The 23502-nt window shown below is 46.9% G+C and overlaps 10 protein-coding genes across 10 annotated transcripts; 7 read left to right on the top strand and 3 right to left on the bottom strand.

Moving 5' to 3' along the window:
- Window positions 1-280: 280 nt before the first annotated feature.
- N7529_002560 (uncharacterized protein) lies at window positions 281-2098 on the bottom strand (the record flags this gene model as incomplete). The annotated part of the gene is made up of 1 exon (XM_057238088.1): window positions 281-2098. One exon carries the CDS (start codon window positions 2096-2098, stop codon window positions 281-283), a length of 1818 nt encoding a protein of 605 aa, XP_057100699.1.
- A 2637-nt stretch (window positions 2099-4735) lies between these two features.
- N7529_002561 (putative FAD monooxygenase) lies at window positions 4736-6748 on the top strand (the record flags this gene model as incomplete). The annotated part of the gene is made up of 3 exons (XM_057238089.1): window positions 4736-5380; window positions 5439-5732; window positions 5786-6748. 3 exons carry the CDS (start codon window positions 4736-4738, stop codon window positions 6746-6748), a joined length of 1902 nt encoding a protein of 633 aa, XP_057100700.1.
- A 492-nt stretch (window positions 6749-7240) lies between these two features.
- N7529_002562 (alpha/beta hydrolase) lies at window positions 7241-8399 on the bottom strand (the record flags this gene model as incomplete). Its single annotated transcript, XM_057238090.1, has 2 exons — window positions 7241-8107; window positions 8163-8399. 2 exons carry the CDS (start codon window positions 8397-8399, stop codon window positions 7241-7243), a joined length of 1104 nt encoding a protein of 367 aa, XP_057100701.1.
- A 605-nt stretch (window positions 8400-9004) lies between these two features.
- Window positions 9005-10250, top strand: N7529_002563 (uncharacterized protein; the record flags this gene model as incomplete). Its single annotated transcript, XM_057238091.1, has 5 exons — window positions 9005-9303; window positions 9366-9550; window positions 9604-9642; window positions 9707-9788; window positions 9848-10250. The coding sequence occupies 5 exons, from the start codon at window positions 9005-9007 to the stop codon at window positions 10248-10250; spliced, it is 1008 nt and encodes a 335-aa protein (XP_057100702.1).
- An 829-nt stretch (window positions 10251-11079) lies between these two features.
- N7529_002564 (CXXC motif containing zinc binding protein) lies at window positions 11080-11938 on the top strand (the record flags this gene model as incomplete). Its single annotated transcript, XM_057238092.1, has 5 exons — window positions 11080-11117; window positions 11264-11378; window positions 11432-11497; window positions 11620-11742; window positions 11798-11938. 5 exons carry the CDS (start codon window positions 11080-11082, stop codon window positions 11936-11938), a joined length of 483 nt encoding a protein of 160 aa, XP_057100703.1.
- Window positions 11939-12570: 632 nt separating this feature from the next.
- N7529_002565 (small nuclear ribonucleoprotein F) lies at window positions 12571-13141 on the top strand (the record flags this gene model as incomplete). The annotated part of the gene is made up of 4 exons (XM_057238093.1): window positions 12571-12576; window positions 12675-12712; window positions 12840-12995; window positions 13075-13141. 4 exons carry the CDS (start codon window positions 12571-12573, stop codon window positions 13139-13141), a joined length of 267 nt encoding a protein of 88 aa, XP_057100704.1.
- A 2359-nt stretch (window positions 13142-15500) lies between these two features.
- Window positions 15501-15749, top strand: N7529_002566 (uncharacterized protein; the record flags this gene model as incomplete). Its single annotated transcript, XM_057238094.1, has 1 exon — window positions 15501-15749. One exon carries the CDS (start codon window positions 15501-15503, stop codon window positions 15747-15749), a length of 249 nt encoding a protein of 82 aa, XP_057100705.1.
- Window positions 15750-18276: 2527 nt separating this feature from the next.
- On the top strand, window positions 18277-19803 carry N7529_002567 (uncharacterized protein; the record flags this gene model as incomplete). The annotated part of the gene is made up of 1 exon (XM_057238095.1): window positions 18277-19803. One exon carries the CDS (start codon window positions 18277-18279, stop codon window positions 19801-19803), a length of 1527 nt encoding a protein of 508 aa, XP_057100706.1.
- A 938-nt stretch (window positions 19804-20741) lies between these two features.
- Window positions 20742-21197, top strand: N7529_002568 (DASH complex subunit DAD1; the record flags this gene model as incomplete). The annotated part of the gene is made up of 3 exons (XM_057238096.1): window positions 20742-20840; window positions 20901-20963; window positions 21015-21197. The coding sequence occupies 3 exons, from the start codon at window positions 20742-20744 to the stop codon at window positions 21195-21197; spliced, it is 345 nt and encodes a 114-aa protein (XP_057100707.1).
- A 555-nt stretch (window positions 21198-21752) lies between these two features.
- On the bottom strand, window positions 21753-22744 carry N7529_002569 (Rho4-like protein; the record flags this gene model as incomplete). The annotated part of the gene is made up of 3 exons (XM_057238097.1): window positions 21753-22142; window positions 22198-22401; window positions 22460-22744. 3 exons carry the CDS (start codon window positions 22742-22744, stop codon window positions 21753-21755), a joined length of 879 nt encoding a protein of 292 aa, XP_057100708.1.
- Window positions 22745-23502: the final 758 nt, after the last annotated feature.

Consider the following 23502-nt stretch of genomic DNA (forward strand, 5'->3'; position numbering starts at 1 on the left):
TTCCCTCAAAATCCTCACAATCTTGTGATACAAGGCAGATATGTCCAATTATTGAAGTTCAAATCAAGTTCAGAGGAAATCAGAGAGCGGTGACCAACACCCGTGATCATGACGTCGCCCCCACTGTACTTCTTTCTTTTTCTGGTTTTTTGTAAACAAGAGTTCTTGAAGACTATACACCCGGAAGATTTTAATTCGGATTCAATTAAAAAAAAAATTTCATTTAAAATTTTAACTATTCGCTCGCCTTGATCAAGTGTTCCATCTTCCGAGGTCATATTCATTCGGCGTAGTACGTCAAAGGACCTTTGAACTGTCCACGAGAAATCTCTGGAACTCCACATCCGGGGCAGATTGGGAGTCGCCCCAGGGCAAGGTAGGCACACCCGTTTGTAATGCAGTAGAAGGTTTTGACAGGGGATGGTTTTGCTACATAGCTACCTCCTGCTACAGAAGAATGTGTATTAGCAAAATACTTTAACCGAGCTATAAGGCAGATATCAACCCTTTTTTTGAAGCGGCCACAAAAGCTTTCCCAGTTTCCCTTGAGACTGCTGTGGCGCTTCATCACTGTTACCGCTTTGCTCTCATGTGTGAGAAATCCATTCTTACCGAAAAGGTCCTTGTGCTTGTGACCATCCTCCATTTCATCTAGATCCTCAAACGAAGAATCAGCATCATCGATCAAAGTGCTGGAAGAGTCGAAGGTATTGACGTCAGAAATGGAATTATTCTCGAGATCATAATTTTTGATATTGCGTTGCACCTTGAGGTATTCGTCAGGAATGAAGTCCTCGCGGGTAACGAAATCATCATTAACGACAGAAGCAGCGTGGCTGAGATGCGCCATGGAAGTATCTTGTTCCTGGATGGTGACATGATGCTGAGGTGTGTTGTGAACCGCAAATCCAGCGGTATTCTGTGTCTTCGTACTCGGTTGACCCTGAAGAGGTTCTCCTTTGGGGTTGGAACGGGGAGAATTGGAATCAATCTCATCCTCCATCGCATTCCATGACCGCTTTGAGCCCGTGGGGCTGTGAGTGGGGCTGCGACTGACAGAAGGAATGCGAATGAATTCTCCGGTAAGATCATCACATCGCCATCGTTTCAAATCCATGTGACGCCAGATATAACAATCTGGATCATGACGAGGAGTCCACTTGTTGGGGTTTTTTCGGGGGGCCCATTCGGAATCTTCAACCCGGACTTTCACAGGAGCATCCACGGGCTCAACAGGTTGGTGCAAATTGGCATAAATCGAAACATAGTGGCTTTCCTTGCTTTGTTCAAAAACTGAAGTCTCGCCGTCTGTTGTCACCGAACGAACGCCCGAATTGAGACGGTCCGGAGCGCCATTTCGCGCAAGGTGATCAATATTACGTTGAACATTTCGAAGCAAATTGTCATACAACGAGTCCCAGTATTCTGGATCCAGCTTTGAATTGAGAAAACGAGCATGAGTGATGTCACAATCTGGAGTGCCACTTTGAGAAATGGAATGGCGGTCAATACCACTTTCGGTAGATTGGTGCTCAAGGTTTGCTGAAACAGCAGGGGTTTCAACAGGTCGGAACAGATTGTCGTAAATCGATTCATAGTATTCTTCCTCGTCCTGTTCGTACACCGAAGCATTGTCGTCTCGAGTCACAGGACCAACACCCATGGTGTAATAGGTAGGAATGATATTGTCGGAGACAGGGCGGTGGGTGCTCCCATCATATCCAGTCCACTCGGATTGGCGCACAAGAGATGCGTTGAGGGTATCCTCAGTTGGGATAGTCGGGGCATTGTCTTGACCACCGGATGATGAAACTCCACCGTGGCGTCGCTCTTCTTCGAGTCTGCGAAGACTTGAGACAACCCCAGGCTGGGATATCCATTGGATATCATACTGTGCCAGCAGTTGAAGAAATCTCTCCATGTCGGAACTGAGATTATTAGGTCCAGTTGCGACTGTTCTTGGCTGGTTGACGACGGCCCGGGGAGACCGGATGGTCTCAATCGCAGCAGACCGATGCTCAAGGAATCCGGGTCGGCGGTCAATTCGACCCAATGGAGAAACTCCCTTCCCGACAATCTTTGAAACAACAGGAGACATCTCGAAAGCACAAATTGGATCTACGCTTTGTTTTTTTATGCAGAAAAACAACAAGTCGAAGATATGAAGATGAAGCAGATAAAAGATAGGGAGAAATAGAAACATGAAGCGTCGTAGCAGATCTGCAATTTTTGGAGAAGTTTCAATTTTGCTCGATGGGATAGTTTATAAAGAACAATATCTATTGTCGTGGAATTGAAGCTATTCAGGGCATGAGGATTTAGGGCCAAAAGGCTTACTTTGGGAGGAACAATAGAGTTGGGCCAATCAAGTCTCCTTCAAAAAGGAGGTGACTCAGACCAGATCAGACTAGTAAAGTGAACAAAGAAACAATGAACAATGCACAATGAAAAGTTGAAATTTGAAATTTGAAACAAAGAAATCAAGGGAAACAAAGAAAATGAAATCCATTTACTCGTTTAATTCATTTCATATCCAAAAACCTATCAAATTTTTATATGATAGTTAGTATCTAGGCTATGTAAGTAACGAAACAGCATGGTCTGCTTATAAGGCTCCTTCCCAAGTTATGTATCTTGGGATTTGTTGTTGAGGTTCAGATATATAGTTCGGAGCGGTGAAACATGTGCCCGAGGGCTTTGTGCTTATGAGCTTTGGCACAACAGGTGCTACTTTCAATACTGAATATCGACAGCTGCTTCGGTTCAATTATATCTGTATGGTACGTAACAGTTACACATATGTTCTACTATTGATGAGTTGATATCTGATAAAGATGAAATTTAGATGTCATTCAGTTCCAAGGTTGGCCTCAAGGTAATTCAGACACGCTGCTTACATCTCGATGTTGAGCTATCATTAGCTCGTTCGGGATGCTACTGAAGTAAGAACAATGATCACCATTGGCTTGCTCCACCAATAGTCTCCCTTAATTCTTGGACTGAGAGAAGACAATAGACCTGGCTCCTGGGTCATGTGGCCACGACCATATGATGTCTCAGGCCGAGTTTCATTACTTTAAATAACTATGACGCAACAGTAAGAGAGAAGTGAGAAAATACTGACAGAAAGCCGAGATATGTACCTATCTGGCTCATCCATGGATGATTCGTGCTATTTATAATCAGGCGACCATACTTAGGTAGGTTATTCTTTTATTTTCTGGCTCTTAGCCTTCCTCTCTTCATTAGCCATTGAAGACTGCTTTTTCCTCATCTAAAACCACTCAAATATATCCTCCAAACACCACCTAAATCCAGGCCATATTAAGATAGCATGCCGATCAAGCTGAGTTGAGTTGAGGGTTAGTGCCTGCCTAATGACTCAGTTGAAGTATTTTGCTAACACACATTCTTCTGTGGTAGGAGATATCTTTGTAAGAAAAACTTCCCCGGTGCACACCTTCTACTGCATTCGAAACGGATGTGCTTACCTTACCCGGGGGCGACTCCCAATCTGCCCTAGATGTGGAGTCCCGGGGGTTTCTTGGGGACTGATCGGAGATCCATCCACATACTACGCGGAAGGAGACGGCGAATGAATCCGGGAATGAAGCAATCGACTAAAGTGAGCGAACAACTTAATTTCAAACGAAATATTAAGAGTATTCCATGGGTTTTTTAGCCGCTGTGCACAGTCGATTGAAAGGGCGGTAGGAAAAGACCCCAAAGAACGGCAAGACCAGTACAAAGACATATAAAAATGATATGAGAGGTTGATCCTAAAGTGATGGATTTATGTTCTCTTTGAATTGAATGTTACGTATTCCAATGTTATTGAATCCACTGATGTCAATTATTGTTAGATCCTAGATCGAAGTTGCCTGCTAAGAAGCTATGTACATGGTAATATCAGAATGTGGGGGTGAAGCCGATTAATTTGCCATAGTTTGACCGAGGACAATTAACCACAGATAATTTTCCAACATGGTACAAGAACGCGGGTTTTCCGCCTTGCAAGTACCAGGTTAAGTACCTAGGAGTGGGGATAAGGCAAGAAAGATCGGAAACCCGGCAGGACCGAAAGTATGGAGAGTAAAGCCAATGGGGTAGACGGGAACCAATCCTCGGCTCTGAAGAAGTACGGATATAACGTATAACATTAAAAAAAGAAAGTTGCATACAATTCTTGTATAAATCCCGGGCAGGGCTGCCGAGGTGGAGGTCACGTGTGCTCCACTCCACTTACCGAAGTTGTTTCCGGGTGGAGAAATCAAAGCAGATCCTTTTTTCAACTCACCACTCAATCACCACTGGTCAATCACTGGCTGAAGACGGAGATCAACGACGGCATTATGACATTGTATGCCCAATGCACAAATCCCCACACGCGTTTGAGACTTTAACCCTGACTAATCGTTCATAATTCCATCTATGACACCTCTGATTGGTTACTCCAACCCCTCGAACCGATGCTCCCCCACGATTTACCCGACTTTGAATGCCGTGAATGTTCTCCGTGACTTCAGCTGGATACCAAATCTGTTCGCTTACCCCAGTTTCCGAACAGTATATAGAGACAGTCATGGCCCTCATTATTTTTTTTCTCTGTCCATCGTACAGGGTGATACTCTGATTTACTTTGCTTTTTTAATTCAACCCATTCTCTGGTATCCTCATTCAGTCAAACTACCATTCATACATTTCATTTAAATAATATTTGCTTTGAGCTCTCAGCATGGTTCAAGAAAACTATGATATCGTCATTGTGGGCGCCGGCCCTGTTGGTCTGCTCTTGTCCTTGTGCATGTCACGATGGGGTTACAAGGTGAAGCACATCGACAACCGACCGGTGCCAACCGCTACTGGTCGCGCCGACGGTATCCAGCCCCGGTCCACTGAAATTCTGCGTAACCTTGGCCTGAAGCGCTCGATTATGGCCTACGAACCCGCCAAGGTGTACGATGTCGCCTTCTGGGACCCCAAGGCTGATGGCTCTGGCATCGGCCGGACTGGCAGCTGGCCTAGCTGCCCCCGATTCATTGATACTCGCTACCCATTCACCACCCTTGTGCACCAAGGCAAGATCGAGCGCGTGTTCTTGGATGAAATCGAAAAGGCTGGAACAACCGTCGAGCGCCCGTGGACTATCGTTGGTTTCAAGAATGACGGCGCTAACGCCGAATACCCCGTCGAGGTCAACCTGAAGTGCCTGGACACCAACGTGATCGAAAACGTGCGCTCCAAGTATTTGTTCAGTGGCGAGGGTGCTCGCAGCTTTGTCCGTGAGCAACTTGATATTAAGATCCACCACAAGGATCCCATTGCCTACGTCTGGGGTGTCATGGATGGTGTCGTGCGCACTAACTTCCCCGATATCGAGGTAAGATCTCTCAATCCAACCCATGTTACTGGATTTCAACTAACGGATTAATGCATAGACGAAATGCACTATCCATTCCGATGCTGGCTCAATCATGGTCATCCCTCGCGAGGACAACATGGTCCGCCTTTACGTTCAGATTGCCTCATCCACCGACGCCGATTGGAACCCCCGCAAGACAGCCACTGCTGAGCAGGTCCAACAGACTGCGAAGAACATTTTGAAGCCATACTGGATCGAGTGGGATCGAGTTGAGTGGTACTCTGTCTACCCCATTGGACAGGGTATCGCCGAGAAGTACACCCTTGATGAACGGGTGTTCATGGGTGGTGATGCTTGCCATACTCACAGCGTCAGTATTCTCCATACCTTTTGTATCTTTATTTAAAGCTAACAATCCCAAAGCCTAAGGCTGGCCAGGGTATGAACACTGCTTTCCACGACGCACTCAACATGGCCTGGAAGCTCCATGCCGTGGAGAGCGGGTTTGCCAATCGTTCCATCCTCAGCACATACGAGAGTGAGCGCAAGGATATTGCCGAGACCCTGCTCAACTTCGATGCCAAGTACGCAGCCCTGTTCTCCAAGCGCCGCCCGTCTGCTGGTGAGGTTGGTTCTGCTAGCCATGCCACTGTTGGCGGAGCTGGCGAAGAGGACGAGTTCGTCAAGACTTTCAAGTCGTCTTGTGAATTCACCAGCGGATATGGAGTGGCTTACAAGCCCAACATTTTCACCTGGGATGCGAGCCATGCCGCCCAGTCCCCTCTGTTCAAGGTTCCCGGTGTCCACCTGACTCCCGGCCGTGCCTTTACGCCGACCACCGTCACTCGTCTCGCAGATTCCAACTTCGTCGAGCTTGAACAAGAAGTTCCTGCCAACGGATCCTTCCGCATCTTCATTTTCGCCGGCAACCAGTCCAAGACCAGCAAGGCCATTGCCGATCTTGCCGCCAACCTGGAGAAGGAGCGCTCGTTCCTTTCCGTGTATCGCCGCTCTGACATCGCCGATGTGTCCTTCTTCGAGCGCCACAACCCTCACTCCAAGCTCTTCACTCTCTCTGTCATCTACGCCGGCTCCAAGAACACCATCGACGTGGACTCCATCCCCCAGGTTCTGCGCGACTACCACCACCACTTGTACGCCGATGACATCCCCGATGTGCGCGTTCCCCAGGCGCAGTTCGCAGCCCACGAGAAGCTCGGTTTCGATGCTGCGAAGGGTGGTGTTGTCGTTACCCGCCCTGACAGCCATGTTGCCTGCACTGTGCAGCTGGTTGAGGGCAGTGGCACCGTTGACGCTCTCAATGAGTTCTTTAACTCTTTCTCCACTAAGCCTCTGGGCCAAGACTCTCAGCAGAGCCGCCTGTGAGATTGGTTAAACGTTTATGAGTCCCGAGGTCTGTAATTTATCTTGAAGATGTATATAGCTTGTTTGGTTCGTTCTTGGTGAGCGATAGCTTGAGCATGATTGGCGTTCATTTTGATTTATATAGGAATAGAGTTCAATTCAAATTATTGACTATCTAAAGCCAATGTCTAAAATTCGTAACATACATTTGTAAGATCCTGTGAAGTCCCTTTTCAAATTTGCCTTTTGCCACATAGCCTCTCAGTGCTGAAGCCCACCAAAAAGCAAGGACTGGGGAAGAGTCCCCCCAAACCCTATGACAGCAATTACACTCCCAATATATCCGATCTGACTAATATGATCTGAATTGAAAGGGCGAGAGTCTTTGGCCCGAATTCTGAGCACGTTCCAAGGGAGCTAGGTACTTCGACAGACCAGGTAGTGAGTGTAGCGATGGAAGTTGTCTTGGGATTCTAGCCTTGCTTAGAGTCGGCCACATTTGAGTCCCACAAATCACTTCCGCTCCATCCATTTCTGCAAAACTGCAGCGACGTGCAAACTATTCTTCTCCATGAAAACTAAATGTCCATTTCCATGGATGCCGATATCCGCCAGTTTGAGATGTTCAGCCGAAACACCTGCCTGTTGCAAGAACCGAACTGTGCACCAGTCGTACGGCGCGTGGTAAGATGATTCGGTCGTCACGACCAGGACGGGCACCTTGGCGAGATTGACGAGCTTTCTCGGTGCGGGAGAATCGGCCTGGATCACGCAGTCGGAATACATGGATGAGTTGGAAGGGATAACGTGTTTCACAAGTTCGTTCGGGTTAGTCACGGCGGGTGAGTAGGTCATGGGGATATCGGTAAGTCCGTAGGCGCGCGAGCTGGTGTTGCTGAAGATGGCTTCCTGGAAGGGAGGGCCAGTGGGCTCGATTGAAACGATGGAGTGGACGAGATTCGGGCGTACGTCCGCAATCAGCCAGGGCATAAGTCCACCCTGAGAGTGGGAGAGGAGGATTACTGGAGATCCGATGGTGTCGAGCAGGGCAGCGCCGGCGGCCTGGACTGTTGACTGCTGGTAGGTTGCTGAACTGAGGAACTCGACCGTTGAGGAATAGTAAGTGTCGAAAACCGTGTCGCCCATCACGCCCGTGCCATTCCATTGGGTGTGCAGGGACGCCTGCGGCCAGAGGTTGTACCGCTTCGCCGCGGTGAAGCGCTGCTGCAAGATTTCGGCGCTGTAGGTGCTCAACGTTCCATTGCCAGGGAACCAGGCGCTGCGGCCACGGAAGGTTTGGTCGATAATATAGCATGCATATCCCTCAGACAGGAAGTAGGAGGCCCAGCCTTTTCCTCCGTCGGGCTTGTTGAGCCAATTCTGCCAACATTATTGTTAATCGTTGAGAAAAGAAGTGTGCTTTAATTATACGTACAGTGCCTGTTTGAGCTTGTCCATGGATGAAGACAATTGGATGAGGCTTGGTAACACCCGCGGCCGGAGTGAGTTTTTCCACGTACATCTGATCTGTGAAGACATGCTGGCCAGCTTCATTCAGAATATACTGTCCTCCAACATACATGTACGATCGCTGGGCTGGTACCTCAGTGCACCAGCCTGAAACCGCGACGATCGCCCAGACGATCAACAACAACCCTGTCTTGACATACATATTGCTAAGAAGATGGGCCGAGGTGAATGGAATGAGAACAAGGTTTCATCAGAGATCAAATTATGCTAGGGGCACCTACTATGGGTAAGATTGCAGGGTTGCCTAATTAAAACAGTAGTGGTTTTGCCGAATTTGCTCCGTTGGGCTTCAATGGTGTCGATTAACCCCCACAGGACGGAGTATAACGGGAAGAAATGGCCCGGGGCTACTTGCTAGCCCCGGTTTCTGTCGCTGCGGCGCCGAATGGGCGCCGATTGGGGCTCTTCTGACCAATGAAAACCGATGCCAAGAAGGAATCTGGATATCCACCCGTCATAATGTAGACCAGGGTAACTAACCTTAGACTTTGCCAAGTGAACCTTGAAAGCCGCTTGCGTCTCTTCTCTAAAAGCTAATTGCTGGTAAATTAGATTCAATTCGGCTTCGAATCTCTTTCTATTATGAAATACGAGGTGCCTAGAACACGAGGTGCCTGGAACTGGTTGTTGGAAAGTTCTCCTGCCATGACCTTTTGACTTAGTTCGTCCACGTCTCATTCTTATTCTTTGTCGCTCTTTTCCCCTTTTTCCTTTGTCAAATTGGACCCTCATAGACCTCAAAAATCCATGGAGTCCACTCTCATCATTCTTTGGTTGTTTACCTGGGTGGCAATCGGGTTGATCGTCCTCCGGCTGTTGATGCGGAAGTTGAAAGGATTCAAGTTCGTCCTTGGCGATTATTTCGCAATGGGTGCAATTCTCTGTGCGCTCATACGCCTCGCCTTGGTCCATGTTATTCTCATCTGGGGGACCAACAATATGTCTACCAAATTCAGGCATACCCACGATTTCACTCCGGAGGAAATCCGTCGCAGAGAGATCGCGAGCAAATTTGTGCTCACCAATCGAGTGTTCTATAATTCCTAGTACGTGTTGGTTTACATGCAATACAGGGTCATTTGGCCACTTTTTCTCATATTTCTTTTAGTCTCTGGTTGCAAAAATTGGTTCTGCTTGATACCTACCGCAGACTGCTCACGCATCTTCACTGGGAAAAGATGACGATGATCTTATATATTGGTATATTTGCAGCCTCATATATAATCGTACAGGTTGTGACATTCACGGAGTGCGATCCATTCAACCATTACTGGATCGTATTGCCGGATCCTGGTAGTTCCTTCCCACTTTCGTTTTCTTTTATATATAGATTCTAACCAATACAGGCATCTGCTGCCAAGCACAGCTTCAATTGATCGTCCTCGGTATGTCTGCCGTGATGAAGATCACTTTAATTTCATATCACCTCTAACACTTTTGATTCCTCAGGTGTCCTCAATGTCATCACCGACCTTATGCTCATCGCCTTGCCGATCCCAATTTTGGTTCTAGTCAAACGATCTACTGTTGAGTAAGCTTGGCCCGACCTATATCACCGTTTGCATCTCGTTGACAAATTATCTCCTATAGAAAGCTCCAGCTAGCGATCCTCTTCGGCGTCGGCCTCTTTATCGTCGCAATCACCATCGCTAGACTGCCTCAAAACGCCAAGAATCCCACTGCACAAGTAAACAGAACAACTTGGGCGTCCGTTGAGCTGCTCGCTGCCGCTATCGTCGCCAACGCTCCTGTCCTATATGGACTCATCAAGGGACAGAGGCAAAGGTCCAATAATGCCGCATCGGCAGTCGGATCAAGTGGGCCGTCATGGCAAGGACTTCCAAAGAGATCAGCAAATGAACCCGATTTCGAACTGCAAGGGACCCTTCATAGCAAGAGAGGGTCTAATCTTGGTTCAAAGATATCATCCAGAAATTATTTGGAGATCGATGGCGAGAGCAGTCGGTCGCTGACTCGAAGTTTGGAAAAATAAAGGAGGGAACTACACACATAAACAATAATAATCATAATAATCATAATAATAGCCAAGGCTCCAGGCTAAGCCACTGTGTGGTCAGCTTTTAATCAATAGTACTCCATGAAATAGACACTGAACTACTGTCTTCTCAATAGAAAATACCTCTCTCACTCCAGGAGCAAGTCTGGAAGAAACAGGACTGCTCAGCCGCGTTTGCTTCCATCGTCTCTACCCTTCTGACATCCAAGCAGATCATTTTGTTATGAACATCCAGAGCAAGGACTTTTGAGACAAACACGAGGAATAGATTTGCTGGATCTAGGCTTTAGGCATGAAGTTCTTCAACACAGTTTTATTCCTACTATTAAATTGTTTCAAAAAAACCCCTATTCTGGGGCTTCAGATAGACACGTACCAGAAGGTACTTCACTACCGAGCTTACACCCTGCCCTAGTTATTTCAATGAAACAATTGAGAGTTTTCGAATGCAATTCTCTGTTTTGGCTATCTGAGCCAGAATATAAGGGCGCAGGAATATAATTATTATGCTGAAATATATTGATGCCTGATTGATGTGGCATCATAAGGCATTAATTATGCATTTTCAGACATTGGTAGATAGGGTGGTGTGAGCAAAGGGGGAATATCTGTGTTGGTTCCCTTAGTTCAACAAGCATTTCAAGCAAAACACCAATCAAGAAAAATTGCCATGGTAAGTGATTGTTTGGTGAATTTGGTGAATTTCATCGGTCAGGTTGTGTAAACATTTTGCATCTCCACCCCGCATCTGAGAACTTGACTTTGATACCACCCAGTTATCTTGACTTCTATCCAAAACCACAAGATGCCCTCTTATCTTACTATCGAAGCTCAGCTGGAGGGGTGAGTCTTTTCCTTTTCGTTATTTTACTTGATTCAGATTGTTGTCTACGTCTTCCTGCACCGCACTCCAATTTTACGAGTGTCGCATGGGCAGATGCTGTTGCTCACCTAAGCCGAAGAATGTACGAGCTAATATGAGAATGCAGCGTTACCGCTCTCCAGCCTACTGATACCGAGGAGAACCCTTACTACTACACTTTCAGAGTGCAATGTACCTCATGCCGTGAAACTCACCCTAACTGGGTCAGCTTCAACCGCTTTGTATGTGATCTAGGTTTACTAATTTTAACTAATCATCTAACAAATGATCACAGGAAGAGAACGAGATACCCGGCAGTCGGGGTGAGGCTAACTTTGTGTGGAAGTGTCGCCTGTGCACGGTAAGCTAGCTTTTCCATATCGCTTATTCATGGCATTCCTATTCTGCTTTCTGTCCCTCTTGGGACTAACTTCCTATGGTTTTCTCTTTCTCATTCTAGTAACACGATTAACAATCACGCAGAAAACTCACACTGCCTCAATTGTCAACGGGCCCAATGCCTACGAGGCCCAGGAGAAGCAGAAGGCCATGAACATCATCGAAATGGACTGCCGTGGTCTTGAGTTTATTGAGTTCAAGCCTGATGTGAGTGAATCTTGAATCATGATATACAGCTTCATGTACTGACATATCAATCCAGGGTGACTGGGAAGCCAAGGGTGTTGACTCTACTACCACTTTCTCTGGCATTGACTTGCTTGAGGGTGAATGGTATGACTACGATGAAAAGAAGAGCGAGGAAGTTAGCATCAAGGAGATTACCTGGAACATTAGCCGTTAGACAGCAACTCGATGGTGATGCCATGTGAGCTAGATGGCTCGGTATGCTGAATATGGTCGGACACTGATCTGTTACCAAAACCATCTAAGAATGATTGATGCGAGAAGAAAGGCGAAAGAAGTTGAGCCGGGATGATTGCTGTTAAACAAATATGCAATGATAACAGGGTGCTCTTTTGATGTATTACTACTGGGGTTTGTTAACTGGCGATAGCTTATGAATGTATGTGGAGCATGGATCAGTGATGAGGAAAACGAGTTGTGCAGTAAATTTCATCTCTAAAATTCAGCTTTGGTGGATCGCAGAGCAACTGTGAACGAAATAGATTCAATAAAATCCAATCGCAATATTCACACAGTGATTTGACTTGGTGAAATAAATGTAAGTTCAACATATTGCTATAGAAGCTGTCAAAGGCGGTGAGCAGAACGGCGGTTCATTGGTTGGTCATCCCCGCCCGTCCAGCTCACATTTTCGCGATGTCGCCGACTCCGATATCCTCGCAGCCACCACGCGACCAGCACTATCAAATCATCAAGTGAAAGCCGCTCCTGAGCTCACTCTTGACAACTATCCCACTAATCCACATAAATACCCCGCCACTCGGTCCTGAGTGCAAACAAAAAGTCACAATGAGTGTACGTCGCCCCGGTGTCAAGCTTCAAGAGATCGCTCATCCTACCCAGATGCTGAGTCCGATCCCCAGAGAATCAATCGCTAACTTGCAATTCCACAGTTCCAACCACTTAACCCCCGCCCGTTCCTCCAGGCTCGGTATGCGACCCACCCCAATCCCAACTAGACCCCGTGAAGCAACCCCAAAGCACAGAATCTAGTTTATGGCACATTCTACGTTACCGCCACAATACTGAGCAGCTTGCTAACTTCCTTGATTCTACAGCGTCGGCACCGAAGTCCTTATCCGCCTCAAGTGGGGCCAAACCGAATACAAGGGTACTCTTGAGAGCATTGATTCATACATGAACGTGCTGCTGCGCAACACAGAGGAATTCATTGATGGGAAGCCCACCGGCGCACTTGGTCTTGTTCTGATTCGGTATGTGCTGTGCCTCCGAGGCTCAATGTTGCACACACGGTGTGTTCCGGCTCTAGATTTGCTAACGTCTTTTCAATAGATGCAACAATATCCTCTATATGGGTTCGAACGAGAGTGTGGAGATGACGGATATGGCCTACAAATAATACATCACACCATTTCGAGCGGAGTTGCGATGCATGAGGGTGTGAGGTGATTGACATTCTTCGTGCCTGGATTGGCAGGCTCGGAGCGATATATTCGGTCATATGTTCGGTCAAGTCATTTTCTCATTGGGACGAGTTGGCAGCAGATGCAAAAACCTGCGCCCAGGGATTCCCTAGGCATGTTTGGCGAGCTCAGCCCTGCAAAGATAGACACCGAAGACCGAGGCGATGAGTCCGATCTGTTGGGACCTGGGGTTTGTTTAGCTCACCATTTTCAATTATCACGAGGCGTTTCTTGGTTTATGGCTTTTCAAAGTGGTTTTTTCTGTGCATCGTCCCTTGGCCAAAATCGAATCAATTACTTTTCGCACGATTGTGAGAGACAAATTGCTGCCTTTCCCCTGGTTCCATATTGCTATACGTAGTGAGGCATTTTGGGTTGTTGCCAGGCCCAGGCTGACTGAGTCCGCTGCGCCATCCACGCAAGTGCGGACCCCCAGTGTATCTGTGTGACTCGATGGCGGCGCAGCGACGATCAATCAATCCGACATCGGTTGTTCCCTCATTTGACCAGAAGGCATCGGCGAAAGGACTTTCCGGGATATGTGCAATTATAGCACGCCTTAACAGTGTAATTGCCGAATTGACGTGTACTGTACGCCTGCGCAATAAACAAGTGACAAGACAACATGATTGTGGCGATTGGATCGCGAACAGCCAATATGATACTGTATGGGTTCAAAGTAAATACCACTGATATCAAATTGAACCCCCGGCATCATCCCCACTTGAACGAGCATTTCGATCCTTGTGGAGGCCGTGGTCGTACGGCACGTCTATGCCGGTCCCGCTTGACATCATGGCAGTGCAGAGCAACTATTGCGGCGAATTCGACTACGTACGCTGATGAAGACCCTCGCTTTGGATTTTATTATTGAATGACTTATCAAGAATTTGTCTCGCTATTATATGTTGACGAATCGTGTTTCTTTGCCTCAATCAATAGAAGAGGGGTTTTAGTATTTGTGGCACATTAAGTGGCTGATCTATGTACTGGACGTGGACGATACCTACCTGTCATATGTATTATACAATATTGTACACACATTGATCGTAAGCGGTGGCGGTTCTTTTAATAGAAAAACGAAATATGTACATCACATATTGTACAGAGTCGATCACCTTGCTTACGAACCCCCCTCTCTCCCCTGGAGCCAGGGCTCCATTTCTACAACAAACAATCAAAGCTCATGGGTAAGGATTTCTGCCCCCGACGTCATGGTGTTCGAAGGATGGATGGAAGCATCCACAATCGTAAGCTAACTCCAGTAGCGGACTCTCGTAGCCAGTTTCAGAGTCCCAAGCGTCAAGGTCCCTGCAGAGCAAAACAGAAGAGGGGAGAAAAGAGAAAAGAGAGCATATGATCAAGCCAAAAGATGCTCAGTTGGCCATCGCTTGGGCCACGCAAGTGCTTCTCCATATGGGAGAATTTAGTACGAACCCATTTATCGAGGGTTCTTCACAGTTAACAGTCAATGGTCAGCGGTCGGACGCCACCAAAGGAAATTGCTGATCATCGCCCCTTTGCGTAGGCTGGCACCCACCACAAGAACCCGAGCCAGTCCAGTAGGTCACATCTTTACCAAAAGGGGTCCTCCTGTACGCCCTCGTGAGAAAAACTTGTGGGGTTCGATCCTGTTATCAAAACGCCTTATACGGAGAACTACGGAAGGGGGGTTGCCTACTATTATTTTTTTTCTGTATATTATCTTGATTTTTATAATTTCTATATTCTCTTCATTAATTTTCTTCGGTACTTACGTATCTTGTACGTATACATGGGATCGTACAAAGATCTAAAAAAAGGCGATTTCTCCGATATCTAGCACAACGCTGATCTTCAATATTCAGTCCATGGATGAATCTTATACTTGGACTACCAAATCACTTCTTCTTTTCTCCCCTGATCTTCACTCGGGCTCCACTACAGGGATTCAGACTGGACAATTTTCCGCATATCACAACTCCATTTGCTCTCGCAGATCGGAACTCATTTCCATTTGCACTGGAGTTTTCCCATAAAACTCCTTCCATCCCACCTACTCACACTATTCACCTCGGTCCAAAATATTATTCTCTCGCTCGAAAAACGTGAAACGTCTTAATTTAAGGCCCCCCGCAAAGTCTGCAGTCTAGACCTGCAGCACTATCTGTCTCATCTAGCGCCAGAATCTACATACGAACACCCTCGTGACCTCCTCAGAGCAAACTACTATTTTTTTTTTTTTTCGTTCGTTGAAACTTCATACAAAGCTGTTCACTCGCTGCTTCTCGGTGCATCAACACTCGTTCATACACAATGCGTGATACACCATCCAAATTCATCGAGATCCTCGATCCAAAGGACACTACACACATGTCCGACTCGGACGTCCGCCTTGAGGATGTCCTCGCGGATCACGAAGCAATTAGCAGCCGACCCCGCTCCTCAACACAGTCCTCCATAAAACCAATGGACAAGTCTATGTCGCGTGCGAACTCTATGTCTCCAACGCCGCGTTGGAAGCGTCTGAGCAATATCCTTGCGCAACCCCGTCGCAACTCTTAGCACATACACCTGTGCTCGGCTATACTCCCTACTCTGTGTGTCTATTGCCGCCGAGCGGCCTGGACCGCCGAGTACATTCTCATGATGTGAAATGAACAATGAAATTTACGGATACGTTCACGACGAGACGGACTTATGATCCTGTGTTGCGTGCCTGGCGCGGTGACATGAACTTTCGAACTGTGAATGAAAACGACGTTACGAATTGAATTGAGTGGGCCATGTTACCTCGGGCATCTGGGTGTGATCTAGGGTTTGGCCCGGGGCCGTTTTTCGGTCTATTGGTCGTGCTGGCCCGGTTGACAAGGGGACATGATTGCCCCGCTTTGATGATTTGATGAATGTGCCAAACTTTTTTTTTTCTTCTTGTCTACAAGGCTTGAGATTTGAAAAACTCTCGAATTAGGGTTGACATTGAATTCGAGTTTGAATGTGACCAGTAGATACTGGCAAGATGTATAGAAACCAAATCTCCGAAAAATGAACTTGAACGTGAAAGGTCTGAGACCAACAAGCAATAATAATAGTATTCCTATTCAGTCCTCTTGCATATTTTGAACTCCATGACGGTTTTTTTTCTACCTATCTCTCGGCACTGCTCAATTTGCTATGTAGCCATAACATTGGTCCTCGATACACAACAATGCAGTGAACCATCTCTCTAATATAAATTTTGCCCACAAAGTAACTGCAAATAAAACAATATTACACCCGACTGTTTGTTCCCAAACTTGTACCTGGCAAACATGAAACCAAGCGGGGTCTTGGACTACTACGTTCTATTACCGATGTCCTATTTACCATCCATCTGTGTACATATGTACCTTCGGTTCTTACCAGATTTTGTAAAGCTTAGGTACAAAGGTACCGGTGGACCCTGAACCCTGGGAGAGGGGTCGTTCCTCGGACTAGCACGTTTGTGTAACGACCTTGGTTGGGCGCTGAATTACTAGAGCTTGGTTGGGAAGGTTTCGGAAATGGGGTCAGGAACGCATGTAGGTGAAGCTGGGATATGATCTTTAATCTCGAGCTATGATCCTAGCACAAACAGTCTCTGTAGCGGTAGGATTTGATTGGTTGCTTGGCGAGGTATCGCCGTGTGTCCCTGCGCCGGACCATTCCGACCTTCGGGCCTAGATTGTATCTTGTGCTTGTAGGACAATGTATACGAAGCTATGCTTGTGTATTCAGATTGGTCTCCGTTGGAGTTCAAAGAGGACTGTCTCAAGATAATTGTATAGAAAGTTGGACAGACTTCGGGACTGAGAATTCGTCCATTCCACACAATAGACACCATTCAAATGTCAATATCTTAGATCTTCAGTCCAGGTTGAATCAGTCCGATTGAATATTCCCAAAGATCTCTTGATGTGCATTTGGCAGTCCAATCAACATCTTCTCATATTTGATTTCTTTTTGCCCATTTGCTATGCCAATTTTAGGAGATGCACTGCATTGAGGGGGCCTCAGTGAAAGACACAGCAATATCGAGAATATAGCTCCAGCCTGCGCTGGAACAATGTCTTGATACTTTTTTAAGTTGTACTCTACGAATTGAAAGGTAAACCTGATCAAACCGAGCAGAGTGTTGGTGCAAAGAGCAATCTTGCTGTTGTTGCTCGGGATTCTCGCATTGACCAGCAGGCTTTCCCCTATCTTCAGTTATATTAAATATTGTGCTATCAATAGAATAGATCAAACGGTGGAAGAAATCAATTTATGGTCCGACCATATCTCCCGCTTCTTGTATCTTCCTGGGCTCGTTGAAGGGGAAGAGCAGTGATGTTTGTTACAAGTGAAGGGCGATGTTTGCTTACGTTGGAGATTTTAAATTTACATGGTTATGGATATTACATGAATCCGTTGAGGTCAAGTCCTTGTCGTGGTTCTTATGGATGTGGGAAGAGAAGTGAGAGAGAGGTTGAGAGGTAGGAAAAGCAACAAGAAGGGGAGATTTACACTCCTCCTCTACATCGCTCCTTCTCTTGAAACATCTTGAAAACATTGAAGCAACTGCCTATTCAAGTTGAAGTTGACCTTAGGAACCAGATAACAGGAAAGCGAAAAGACAAGTAAAGAGCGAAACAAAAGCCCAGAGTCACAGTCGAGCCTGTACAACATCCATGGTTTTCCTATCGACTTTTTGTCACTGTGGCCCTGTTTGGTGCTTCTACATGTACCGACGTAGAATTTGTCGATAATCGTTTGTCCTGTGCGAAACAAACATATTCTCGGGCTCTCTACGGCCTTTCCCTCATGCTACACAAATCATATGCCTCCAGCAGTGTTCATATCGAGAGATACGCTTATCGACATTCTTGACTGTGGGCACCTCGTTCATGAAAAAGCAAACAAGGAGATCACCCTTGCATAGACCCCTTCCTTTCGCAATGTCCATCGCAAAACTCTCCCGGACAACTCTTTTTTCAAATGTGATGCTTGAACTTCGTGCCCAAGTTCATGGGACAGCACTCCGTAGAACCGCTGCTAATCTGACCCGTCGTCGGTTCTATGCCAGCTTTCCAAAATGGTATATGATGCATCTACCTCAATGGCCGCCCACACGGACTCCGAGAAGGCCACGTGGAGAATGATTGTACTCTCTGTATGGGTCTCTTTCGCAGTATTAATCGCATCCTTCGACCAGGGCTTTGCAGGAATTGTGTTGATTATGCCCTCGTTCCAAACGGCCTTTGGTCATTGCCATCCAACAAACGGTTCTCTAGGAGGGAAGACCACAGAATGCACCCTCACTACGCTGCAACAATCACTCATCAGTGTCACGGTACTCTTTCAAGCGGTTGGGAGCGCGACAACTGGCTTGCTCGGTTATAAGTTCGGTCGCAAGACAACTATGCAAGTGGCCTGCGTTCTGTGTATCATAGGGGCCTCAGGAATGCTGGGAACATCTGGTAGCTTCCTCCACTATATGGTCTGCAAAAGCATCAGCGGCGTGGGGATCGGGCAGCTTCTTACCTCAAGCATGGTTTACGGTTCAGAATGTGTTGTCGCAAGCAAGCGCGGCCTCTTACTTGGGATGTTCAACATTGGCTTGGCTTTGGGCAATGTATCTGCAGCCGCGGTATGTGCTGGATCGGCGACTCTGAGTCCAGACAGTGACTGGCAATGGAAAACACCCATCGTTTGCCAGATCCCGCTCGCGTTGATCCTTGGTTTCGGGACCATGATGTTTCCTGAATCGCCGCGTTGGCTACTTTGGAAAAGAAAGGAAGACGAGGCTCGCAGGTCTTTTGCTGCTTTCAAATCCTTGGGGATAGATTCGGTCGAAGTGACGGCGCAAATGGAGGACGTCCAACGGCATCTTGATCTCGAACAAAGTCTCAGTGCCACCACATCCTGGATGGAAATCTACCGAGGCGCCAATCTTCGCCGAACAGTAATCTCCGCAACGACCCTCGTTGGATTGCCTATAACTGGTATCCAATTTGTTGCTGGTTATGCGGCTCTTTTTCTCAGTGGAGTCGGTATCAAGAACCCTTACCTCATCAACGCAATTGTCGGGCTTTGTATTCTTGCAGGAGCCTGCGCAGGCCCACATGCCCTGGAGTACGGTGGGAGAAGGTTCTCTATGCTGGTAGGCTATAGCCTCATGGCAGCTTGCATGCTTATTCTGTCATCCGTTAGCACAGGTCTCGGGGCAGAAGATCCAATCGCGAAGAACGTCGTTGTTGTGTTCCTTTGCCTATGGGCATTTGTATTTGGCGGGTTCGTTGGTTCTAGCACCTGGCTGTCCTCTGCTGAGATGCACAGCGTTCGACTCCGCACTTACGGCCAAGCCAATACGACCTGCTTTAACATGATTGCTAGCTTTGCGGCTAGCTTTTGGACTCCATATATGCTTAACCCGAGTTACGGTAATATGGGAGTAAATGTCGGCTACTTTTATTTTGGAGTGACGATTGTTGTCTTAATTACCGTGGCTCTGTTTGTGCCAGAAACAGCTGGACTGACCCTTGAGCAAATTGATGATTTATTTATATCTGGCGAGAAAGCGTGGAACACATCTACTGAGAAAAATACGGCGATTGCCTAGGACGGTTCTTACCCAGCCCCAATGGCCGAGCGCGCGTTCCTGGACTGGCAAAACGTCTGAAATCATTATAAACTGATCTGTTAAGTATTTCCAGCTATTTGAGAGCTTATTTAACTTCTGTCTTCCGGGTTGCCATGTTCATTGTTTTTCGGAAGTATGCATCTTTCTGTCATTCAGTCAGACAGTCTAGATTTACACCAGATTGAAATGCCTCCTGGGGCGGCTCAATCGGCGGACTCAGATACCTCAAAAAAGGCCCCCCGGCTATTTTCGCGTACTCATATCATTCATGTTTCACCAAGTCGCACTGTTGAGTCGCTTTACCAAAATTGGCTAGTGGAGGCACCAGACCACACTGTCTCATTACGATTCATATGATGGAGTTCACTCTGGATGTACTCTATAAATTCATTCATGGTCACTATCCCTGGCTTTAGTACCTTTTTTTTAACCTTCACTCTATGTAGGAAAGTATGTGACTGTGTTTCATGCAAGAGAGATGGACCGATCAGAAAGTAAAGTTTAGGAAAATTCCAATTTGCTCGCTAATTATCCAAGCTACTCAATATACGGTGGTGACGTGGCAGATGAACCTCTTAAATCCAACGTATAAATCAATGATAATCTGTTGACGATGTTGCAAATATATGCCTGTGCGCCAACTGGCGAATACTCTAGAGATCCACTCATCAAATTGCCCCACTTCAACTTCTCTCCCGCGTCAACAAATTGAACGAGTATCATTGCAACATCACCTCTCTGCGGTTGGACATCCTGCACAAAGCCGAGTCTAGTGTCATTTTCAAAGTCAAGCTTCCGCAGAACTCTCTGCATCAAACCTGCGAAGCGTTTCTGACTTGGCGTAACATTCCCTGAACTCGCCGAGCCATTCGTACTCATTCACCAGTTGAATCTTTGATTTTGAATCCCTAATAACCATGGCTTGGCTTCAATCGACCCCAGGCTCTGGTAGGCGCGCCGCGTCTCCAACAGTCTTCGAGCAGCAGCGCGAGGAACTTGTCAGAGAGATTGCAGTGGTTAGTGGATTGATCATCTTGGCAGCGGATAGACTGAATGATGCTAATTCAGTTGAGTAGGGCATGGAACAGGTGCTTCAAAACATGAACCGTCTGAATCGAAATCTGGAGAGTGTCATCGCGGTAAGCATAGGCACATGGGCAAGAAATAATATCTACTAACAGTATCGACAGGTGGGTAATGAGTTCGGTTCTGTGGAAGCCCTCTGGTCCCAATTTGAGAACTTTATGGGTCGAGCCGAGGAAGAAAGTGAGGAAAACAGGAATGTGAAAAGGAAGGTTAGCGAAGAGAGTGATGCGCCGATCAAATTGGAAGCACAGCATGAGGACGAGGGTGACTCGACAGTCATGCAGTGATGGTTTGGATTTTGGCCTGCATCACGGGTCTCGGCGTCTGTTTTACTTCTCTTAGATACCATCCAGGATAGAATTTACTTTTTACAGATCCTACGGGAAAACATTGTTGAACACAAAAGTCATACGTATTGTTTCAGTAACACATAGGAGGACGCTTTCGCCAACAGAACATATCACACATAAACGAGAACACCAGACCCATGCATGCCAAGAAAAAACGGCAAAGACCCGAGTCATGAGAGACATCAACTAAAACAAAGGAACAAGGGTCATGAAAAGAAGCCAAAAGATAAGGATCAAACGTGAAAATAAAGGAAACAGCCTCCAACAAAAAGAAACACCGAAGTCATTGTAAGGTTCGCGCAGCGTATCGATACAACAGGAAAAGTTTTGAATGTCATGTCCAGCTTTGTTCAACTTGCAGCGGCATGTCACATACAGAGGCGCGCGGGCAAGCAAGCCGACGAAGCAACCAGGCTTGTGGTCCGGCCAAGTGAGAATGGAAGGTAAAAGGGTGGTCGAGAATAGAGCAGGGGAGATGCCAGTAGAATCAATCTACAGAATCTTGCAGGTCCGCTTCTTGACCTTCCTGCCGGGGCGTGGACCTGCGCTCCCAGAGGGAGCGGTATTGGTGCGATTGTGGCGACTATTGCGACCACTGCGGCCGGAGGCCTGTTGGGCCGACCAGCCTTGCTCCTCGATCGAAATGACTTGATCAACGGCCTTTGAGAAAACTTCATCCACACCGCGCATCTCTTTGCTACTGCATTCGGCATAGGTTGCACCCATTCTCTGGGCAACGTTCTCGCCCTGCTCCGGTGTAATAGGTGTCAAACCCTGGGTCTTGAGGAGTTCAATGCAGGTTCGCTTTGAGCGTAAGTCGGATTTCAATCCAACAAGGACAATCGGTGTGGTGGGACAAAAGTGCAACACCTCGGGATACCACTAGGATGAAATGTTAGATATATCAGAAAATTTTGAGTGGTACATGATGGCTTACCTTGTCAACAACATTTTCCAATGAAGCGGGACAATCGATAGCAAAGCAGACGAACAGAAGATCAGTCTCGGGATAGGACAGCGGACGCAAACGGTCATATTCTTCCTGTCCAGCAGTATCCCAAAGCGCTAATTCGACCGTCTTTCCTGTGGCCCGATGCGTTGTTTGGGTGATGTAGTTCTCGAACACTGTGGGGACATATTTCTGGAAGATAAATCAGCACTGAGGATTTGATGTGTCGTGTCCCACATTCTAATCTTACCTCTGGGAAGTATCCTTGGGAATAGCTGATCAACAAACATGTCTTTCCACATCCACCATCCCCCACCACTACAAATTTTTTTGAGAAAGAGGGAGGTTGAGTGATATTTGTTGCCTCTGACATTCGTCCGCTGGAAACACTGGTATTGGTGCTGGCGGTGCCGTGGCTGATTCGAACACTGTCGCTGCGTGCTCGGCTGTGACGGGGTGTCAAGGATGGAGGAGGGGTTGCGAGAGAGCGGCGGCGTGAAGCTGCATAGTTTTGTTCGTCGTACATAGCACTCATGGTGGAATGTGGTTCCTCGCTAATTTGACGAATGTGATGAATGTGATGCAGGGGGAAAGGAGGTCTGCAAATAAGAAATGTGAATGATATTAAAAGGATCAGGTGAAGAAAAGAGGAGAGGAAGACAGATCTAAAGGATCTAGAGGATCGACGATAGTGTAAAAGTTGAGGGTATTCGTCCGGGCGAGACCCGTGTTTACGTCGTTGCTGTCATAGCAACGGCCGTGTCTCTATGACGCCAGGGCTCCGCTTTCCACGATCAAAGCCTTGGTATCCTGTCAGTTTCGCCCTGATAGCGGCTATTTCGATCCTGTTTCTTTTCTTGGTCCATTTTCCCCTCCGCTAAAATATTACTCTACTCCACCGTTCAGCTCGCCAGAGCCGGATCGACTTTGTACACAGTTTACCGCATACGGAAATATCATGTGATTGTAGATCGGCGTATTCCTCCTCTTTTTTTGGTTGTTCTTTTTCTGTTTTTTACATCTCAAGGTCTATAAGGTTGTCTTTGAGTGTTGTTGGAACGTTTTGAAATTTGCCTAGACTTACACACCATGCATAGTTGGGAATTCAGCGGTGAAAAGCAAATATACGTTGTATATATAAAACGGCGGCTTTGGCTGCACTAATCCTGCGTGTCATGTATTATCAGCTATGGGCCCTTTTCCATGATTCCCCATTTTTATCGCTAAAAAGATCTGTGGAGATTACCGGACAACGCCGATATCTCGTGCTAAGCCCTAGTTCAAAGTGAATCC

Source organism: Penicillium soppii, assembly GCF_028829465.1.
Source record: "Penicillium soppii strain IBT 18220 chromosome Unknown utg000003l, whole genome shotgun sequence".
Classification (NCBI taxonomy): Eukaryota; Fungi; Ascomycota; class Eurotiomycetes; order Eurotiales; family Aspergillaceae; genus Penicillium; species Penicillium soppii.